This window comes from Poeciliopsis prolifica, unplaced genomic scaffold, assembly GCF_027474105.1.
Source record: "Poeciliopsis prolifica strain line A6 unplaced genomic scaffold, Auburn_PproV2 SCAFFOLD013, whole genome shotgun sequence".
NCBI classification, from domain to species: Eukaryota; Metazoa; Chordata; class Actinopteri; order Cyprinodontiformes; family Poeciliidae; genus Poeciliopsis; species Poeciliopsis prolifica.
The window spans coordinates 578488-585659 of NW_026562388.1; the positions used below are offsets into that span (position 1 = coordinate 578488).

A 7172-nucleotide genomic window follows, 5' to 3' on the forward strand; every position below is an offset into this window, starting at 1 on the left:
AAAATATAAAGTCAAAATGTAGAAAATCACAATACTGTTAAGAATAATTTTGATTTCAAAAAAAATCTGTTAGGAATTTCCAAATGCAAAACATTCAAAAATATGATTTCATTCAGTCTAAATCAGGATTTTTTTTACATTTATTTTTTCCTAAATCTGATAATCATGACACAAAGTGCCTGTCTATGTTCTGCCATGTGTTCAGGCAACAAGTTTTAAGAAAGAATAAAAGCTGATTTGGGTTCAGCAAAGTTGGCTTCTCTCTGGATAAAACTTGTTTTAAAAAAAAGAAAGACTTTCTTTCCATTGTAAGAAAATTATACTGATAACAGTTTTTACCCTGATTACAAATTCTCCATCTGCATGAACGGGACAAATTTGTGCCATTTTTGAACTGACGTCGGGGGGCCACACAAAATCAGTCCAAGGGCCACAATTGACCACCGGGCGCACGTTGGACATCCCTGGCCTGCATCACGTCAGGAGGCCTGTATAGATCTCTAACATTCACACTGTGGAGGAGTTTTTCCTCTAAAACCAGCCAATCAGAGACGGATCGTCTCTACTGCTCTCTCACTCTGAAGGCCCGTTTCTCAAAACGATTGCACTGCAAAGTGACAGCAGGCCGCCGTGTGATAAAAGCAGAACTAAAACAGCCAAAAGTGACACACCAGTAGCAGAACACGCCGATTGCAGACGTGCTGCAGAGAGTCTCCATCCTCCCTCTCTCTGCTCAGGGTGAGCTGCTCTCTCCTGGTTTATTTTGAGGCGGTCTTATCACAGCTGTCGTATCGCTGGGGGCCGCCTGTCCCAAACCCCTCGCCGCTCTTTCCCCTTTTCCCTTCTGGACCTTTGTCCCGGTAAGACCCCGCTTGCTTGCGCCCCTTCCTCTTGTCTAACATGAAGAGACGAGCCAAGGCCATTTGCTGGAGCCGCTTCCCGGCTCCCCGGCCGTCCTCTAACTTACTAATGTGTGTTTGGCTGCATGTGGTGACGCGTTGACCGGGTTTGTTGGAGACGTGAAGCCGGTCAGAACCTGCCTGCGTCATTTGTTGACAACAAAATCCCCTTGTTGGAGAAAGCATTTAAATGTCTCACTGAGACCTTTGTTCCATGAAACTCAGACTCTCCAGCGCTTTCTTTCTTTAATGTTTGTGTTTTTTTTACCCTCCTTTTAAAATATCGAAGCGGTATTTTCTCTCACATAACCCTTTCATGTGAATATAAATAGAAGAACTCCTGCTTTCACTGACCCCATCACTGACCCCAGCATCAAAAAGGGTGGATTAGAAACGACAACGAAACAAAAAGAAACTAATAAACAACGTGCCCATATTAAGAAGTTCCTAAAATAGCTTGTGGGTCTGGAACAGGTGCCATGCGCTCTGCTTGTGAAAGCGCAGGCTGCGTGAAGGCAGAACTAATTTTACGCGCGTCAGACAGGCTCTGACTGTGAGTGCGCACAATGTCACTTCACATCACACTGTTTGCTCTCCCCGGATTGGTGGGAGAAAAAGAGCCGCTGCCAGAAAAAGGACGACGAGTCTCACGACGCGCGTTGCAGCAACGCGACGCCCTGAGCAGCATCTGACGCCGTGCGCTAAATCCCGTTTGTCGCACCTTGACGTACATTCTTGTATCCTGTTGTGTAAATATGAAAACAGACTGTCACAATTAGTATTTTTCCCCCCCACATTTTAAGTGAAACCAGGCAATATATCAAAAGTTGACGGATTTGTGTTTAACTTATGCGGTATCAAATTAAATTTGAATTCATTTAAAACTGCATTTTTATTCAATTTTTTAATGTTTAGCAGTTTTTCCCCCCCTCTCTTAGTTTTGGGGGTTTAGGAGAAGATATGGTTTAAGACGTAGGTGTGACTGGAGAAAATAGTCCGATCCTTAGCATGACACTGTAAATGCTTCACTGCATCTTCTTTCATTCACAATTTTACCTATTCAATATTTTAAAGCCCTGCCATTATCTTATGACACTATTAAAAAAAAACCCACAAGCCCTAAATAAACAGTGACCCTGTTCATTTAACACAAACAGGTTTAGTCCTAAATTAGTTTATTTTTAGTGTAATAAGAAGGTAAAATTTATCCTCTGGATTTCACTGATTTACTTTTTTTCACATCAGGTGGTGAATTGATGACTGGCTCCAACATTTGCTCACTAGCAGAGCTCTGTAAACATTGCCTGGATGCTAGAGATGCAGCTTTACCCTTTAATTCAAGGGTAAAGCGTAGAGCAAGGGACGCATCTAAAAGATGCAGTACTCTGATCCTCAAGGACTGCAGTTTGAGACTCCAGGTGTTGCCAAAGCCCAGAGATGAATCTATCTGCTGTCTAATCCTTTCCCAGAGCACGAACGATAGACGTATTCATTTCATACGGAAACATTTCACTCAAGAAAGCGGGACCAAAGTTTATCAGCCGTCCGTGTTTGTCATCCTTTCAAACCGCACTGAGCTCTCCTGACCTCTGACCCTGGGCATCAAACAGCAGATTTTGACGTTAACACGTTTCATATAAAACCTGCAAACTCTTATAACACAAACATGAGCAATCTCAACACCAAAACATCTGTTAGACTCAATATTTTCTGAATCGTTTTCAACTTCCTTAGTTATAATAAACTAAAACAATTTACAAATGACTTATATACTCTTAAGAATGTGACCTAATATAAAAAAAAACTACCGATCAGACTAGTTTTAATCAAATTGTGCTCATTATATGTAAGACAAATAGTCCACTGGTTATGTATTGAATAAACCACGAGTCTAAAGCCACTGAGAGCCATTAGACATATTAATCATAATAACTGTCGCTCCCTTGTTTGTGCTCGCTGAGGATCATGGAGGCTTGTCAGGAGAGCGGCCCCGGCCCCGCCGGCCCCGGAGCGTCTCCGGCCGACGATCGCCACATTGACCTGACAGAAGACCTGGGCCAACAGCTGGAGGACATCATTAGCACCTACCAGGCAGCCCAGAGTCCAGCTGAGCCAGAGGACATAGAGGAGGTCACAGCTGCCAAAGAGCCAGATGCCCGCAAGGACCAGAAACTAGAGAAGAGAATGCTCAAAAATCTAGGTCTCTTTTATTTCTTCTTTCCTGAATGTTTCATCGATTTTAAGTTCGGTGGGTTCGGATTCAGCTCGGTCAGCAGAAGTCTCATAGTTTTACTGAAACCGATAGTTGTGTAAGCTCATCTGTCAGGTATAACACCACACTGAGCCTTTTCTACACCGTTTTAGTCGCTCTGAGGGATTTTTTTTCACCCCACAGTATGTAATTTTACATCTTTACACATTGTTAACAATGATGGATGATGTCTAACTGCTCAGGTAAGGAGGCCATGCTTCTCATGCAAAGTCTGAACAAACTCGACACTCCAGAGCAGAAACTGGAAACCATCATAAAGAAGCACGCTGAGCTGGTGAGCAACGGGAGAATGGAGGTACCCCCACCCCGATTAATCTGACGGACATCTGAAGAATTTGTGTGTGTGTGTGTGTGTGTGTTCCTCCAGCTTGAGGAGCATCGCAGTGGCCAGAAGCAGATGAAGACCCTGCAAAAGAAGCTGCTCCAAGTGATGAAGGAGAAGGACCAGCTGCAGAGCGAGCACAGCCGGGCGGTGCTGGCTCGCAGCAAACTGGAGGGGCTCTGCAGGGAGCTGCAAAGGCACAACAAGACCTTAAAGGTGCGTCACTCATGAGAAAACTCAAGATCCGCACAGTGGCTCGCGAAAAGGACCCGCACCACTTGAACTTTCACACTTTACATCTTCAAACTTTCACATATTTTGTAGGGATTGTGTGTGAAAGAAGGAGTGCAATATTGCAAAGTGGTAGGAAGATGGACATCGTTTTCGATGCGTTGCAGATCGAGCCACCGTGTGCTACAAGCATGACTCTCTTGACGTTTTACCTGAGTGACGTCAGCCAGTTCACCTTCTTCAAATTCAATGAAATTAGTGTCAAATGTTGTGCAGCAAAATGCTTTGTTTGCGCTGCTATTATTTCAAAGACATTGATACGTTTCCAGAGGTCATCTAAGGTCAACCAGCCCCCACATTTACAAAATCTTGTGTCAATCGACTGTGCTAGGTTTGTGCTGTTTTATGGTGAGTTATTCAGCACACATCTTTGTCCGATATGAATCTCAAAATGGTGTGAATTTTAACATTTGGTTTTGGTTTTTTGAAAAATGGGAAGTAGAATGAATTTGATTGCTTGTAGAGCTTTCACAAGTTATTGCCAACAAAAGTGGGACAATTTAATTCAGTTTTCTCTGAACATGTTGAGACGTTGGCGAAAAGCTCTTCTAGAAGCTCTTCTTTTAGAGCGAAAAGCTCCACGGGTTCTGGGGAAATGCTGCGCCAAGCACTAACGCTCCTCCCTGACGACTCGCAGGAGGAGACGCTGCAGCGGTGCAGAGAAGACGACTTGAAGAGGAAAGAGATCACCACCCATTTCCAGGGGACCCTGAGCGACATCCAGGCCCAGATAGAGGAGCACAGCAGCCGCAACACCAAGCTGTGTCAGGAGAACGGCGCCCTGGCAGAAAAACTCAAGGCCCTCATTGCACAATACGACCAGCGAGAGGCGGTATGGAGCTCGACACACACATACACACGCAAACACAAACACACACACACACACACAGCCGTCAGACTCCAAAGAGCAGATACAGTACATCACAGAAAGGTCAAACCGTACTCTCACTCTGCACCATTTACATGCTCATGCGATCCCTTGACGCGTCTGCAGCCACGCATTCGCTACCTGCAACTTTCACCCTGGTCTTACTTCTATTAGACACAGTAGTCCAGCCAAAGCTTTCCGAGCGAGAAGTGAAATATCTCTCTCTGTGTGAAAGCGACTCATAAATCCCCTTGATTATCTACCAGAACTTGGAAAAAGTTTTCAAGCACAGAGACCTGAAGGAGAAACTGCTGGAAACCAAGCTGGAGCAGGCCAACCTGATCCTGCAGGAGGCCGAGGGAAAGCACAAGCTGGAGAAAGAGCTTGTACGTCCAGCGGGTCACGTTTGGGTTGTGAGTAAATACGAGTCTGCATGTATTAACGCGGGACGTGTCGATACCACCACAGCTCCTTAAACAAATGGCGGAGTACAAGCTGCAGCTGAGCGGCCTGAAGGAGCAAGAAACAGACATGAGGAGTCAGGTAGGGCAACCCATTGCCATCGGCAACACATGCTTGTTTTATTTCGGTTTTAGATTGTTTTCCTTCTAACGTCTCGATAAACTCTTCCCAGCTCGACATGTACTCCAAAAAGTTCGACGAGTTCCAGGGCACGGTGTCGAAGAGCAACAGCGTCTACAGCGGCTTCAAACAGGACATGGACAAAGTGAGAACGGATTTTTGCAACGTTTCCTTCCAGTTGAAGGAAGCAAAAACAGAGCGATCAGCTCCGATTTTCAGAAACGAAAGGCGTGTTTTGCAGTGTGCCGTGTTTGTGTTGTTTAGATGGCCAAGAAAATGAAGAAGCTGGAGAAAGAGTGCCATTCATGGAAGACGCGCTTTGACAGCTGCAACAAGAATCTCATTGACATGGTGGCTGATGTGAGCAACGACTTTCCACCAACATAATAGACATAAAATCCAGATGCTCCGTATGAAGTAAAGCACAGAACACAGGTGGCTTTTTAACCAGGCTAAGTTAGCAACACAAAAATCAGCAAATCCCACCAATTTGCAAAAGGAAATTGTTAAACTCTGGTGTGATGTCATTTCCTGATCTGACTTCCCAGACAAATCTAACGCAGCAAAACTGAGATAAACTTTGCCTTTGCATTTTATTTCAGCTGCCCTGAAATAAAATGCTCCTCAGAGTCTCATGCGGCTTTGGGACTGTCTTTTGGTCTAGCACAGACATTTTCAATAAAAACATTGATGTTTGTGGTCGTAGTGTAAGAGAATACCTCAATTAGAGAGAACTACAAGTGTTTGTCTGTCATCTCAACAGAGAACCATCAAGGAAAAGGAGTTTGAGCTTCTCACTAGCAAGAACCAGAAGCTGGAGAGTCTTTGCAGGGCTTTACAGGAGCAAAGGAAGAACCTATCTGAGCAGGTCCAGGGAGCTCAACCAGACAAACACGCTGATGAGCAAGAAGCGCAGAAGGATGGCGGTGAGGCGACGGAGGCTCCTGCAGGCCAAAAAGAGGATCATCCAGCTCAGGACACAGGAAAGCCCGCCTCCGCTGAATCGCCAGCGCAAACAACTCCGCTAACCGAGGCACTGGCTAAACTGAAGGCTGAGCAGGCTCTGCTGAAAGAGATCGCTGGTTCTTTCACAATATCTCACACGGCGCCCGGAGAATCGGCAGATAGCCAGTCACACGGACTCTCCGAGGGCATCGAAGGGCCAGAGGAGAAGCAGGCAGAGGAGAGCAAACACCAGGACAAACACGAGGAACAAAATCAACAACAGCGAGATCGGGAGATGGAGTCAGTTGATTAACGCAGAAAACCGCTGTGACAGAAAACCGCCTGCGTGTGAGAATACAGAAAAATATCAATAAAAAAAGCCAAAAACAACGTGAGCTTTGTCGTTATTGTCCGTTCCTAATACCATGGGTAAAGGTTGAAGTTGCCATTAGATTTTACCACAAGAGAATTACATGAAGTTTTAAGCATTGTTGAGAATAGAGTGAGTCTTTGTTTTTGGCCAACATTTAGGAATTTACATCAAGAAGAGTGACATTAAAACTCCGAGAACTCTAAAAGGGAGAGATGCCCAAAACGCACCGAATGAGAAATGCCCGGCTTTCTGGTCTGTAGACGTCTCTCATGTTTGGAACAGAAGCAGCTGTCTACATCTGGCTAAAAAGGGCTAAAGAGACTGTACCTCTGCACAACCAAACAATACCACCACAGCGTGAACTCTCATTGGGTGTTAAGTGGACAGTACTGCAGGGGAGACCCTTATGGTGCTTTCACATCAAAAGCGTTTGGAGCGTCCGGCGCGTCTGGTTTGCATTCAAAGTCTGTGTGGAGGTGCAATCTTTTTGAGCGTCTGAAGCGTCAGGAGCGTCCAATGGAAAACATTGTAAAAAGTACAGCACTGGTTTCTTGTGCCAAGACGCTCAAATGTTCTGTTGAAAGCAGCAGAGCTCGGCTGGACCTCGCCGAGAAGGAGAG

At 45.2% G+C, this 7172-nt stretch overlaps 1 protein-coding gene across 1 annotated transcript; it reads left to right on the forward strand.

The window, feature by feature from the left end:
• Positions 1-749: 749 nt before the first annotated feature.
• On the forward strand, positions 750-6569 carry txlnbb (taxilin beta b). The gene is made up of 10 exons (XM_055038187.1): positions 750-860; positions 2861-3099; positions 3354-3445; positions 3539-3709; positions 4422-4616; positions 4919-5038; positions 5121-5195; positions 5287-5379; positions 5499-5594; positions 5998-6569. The coding sequence occupies exons 2-10, from the start codon at positions 2865-2867 to the stop codon at positions 6490-6492; spliced, it is 1572 nt and encodes a 523-aa protein (XP_054894162.1). The 5' UTR covers positions 750-860; positions 2861-2864; the 3' UTR covers positions 6493-6569.
• The last annotated feature ends 603 nt before the right edge of the window (positions 6570-7172 follow it).

Bases quoted from the DNA above. Each gene is read 5' to 3' on its own strand.
- txlnbb (XM_055038187.1), top strand. From the start codon at position 2,865: ATGGAGGCTTGTCAGGAGAGCGGCCCCGGCCCCGCCGGCCCCGGAGCG. The intron at 3,100-3,353 runs GTCTCTTTTATT...CTAACTGCTCAG, and splicing joins GAGAATGCTCAAAAATCTAG to GTAAGGAGGCCATGCTTCTC. The intron at 5,196-5,286 runs GTAGGGCAACCC...AACTCTTCCCAG, and splicing joins AAACAGACATGAGGAGTCAG to CTCGACATGTACTCCAAAAA.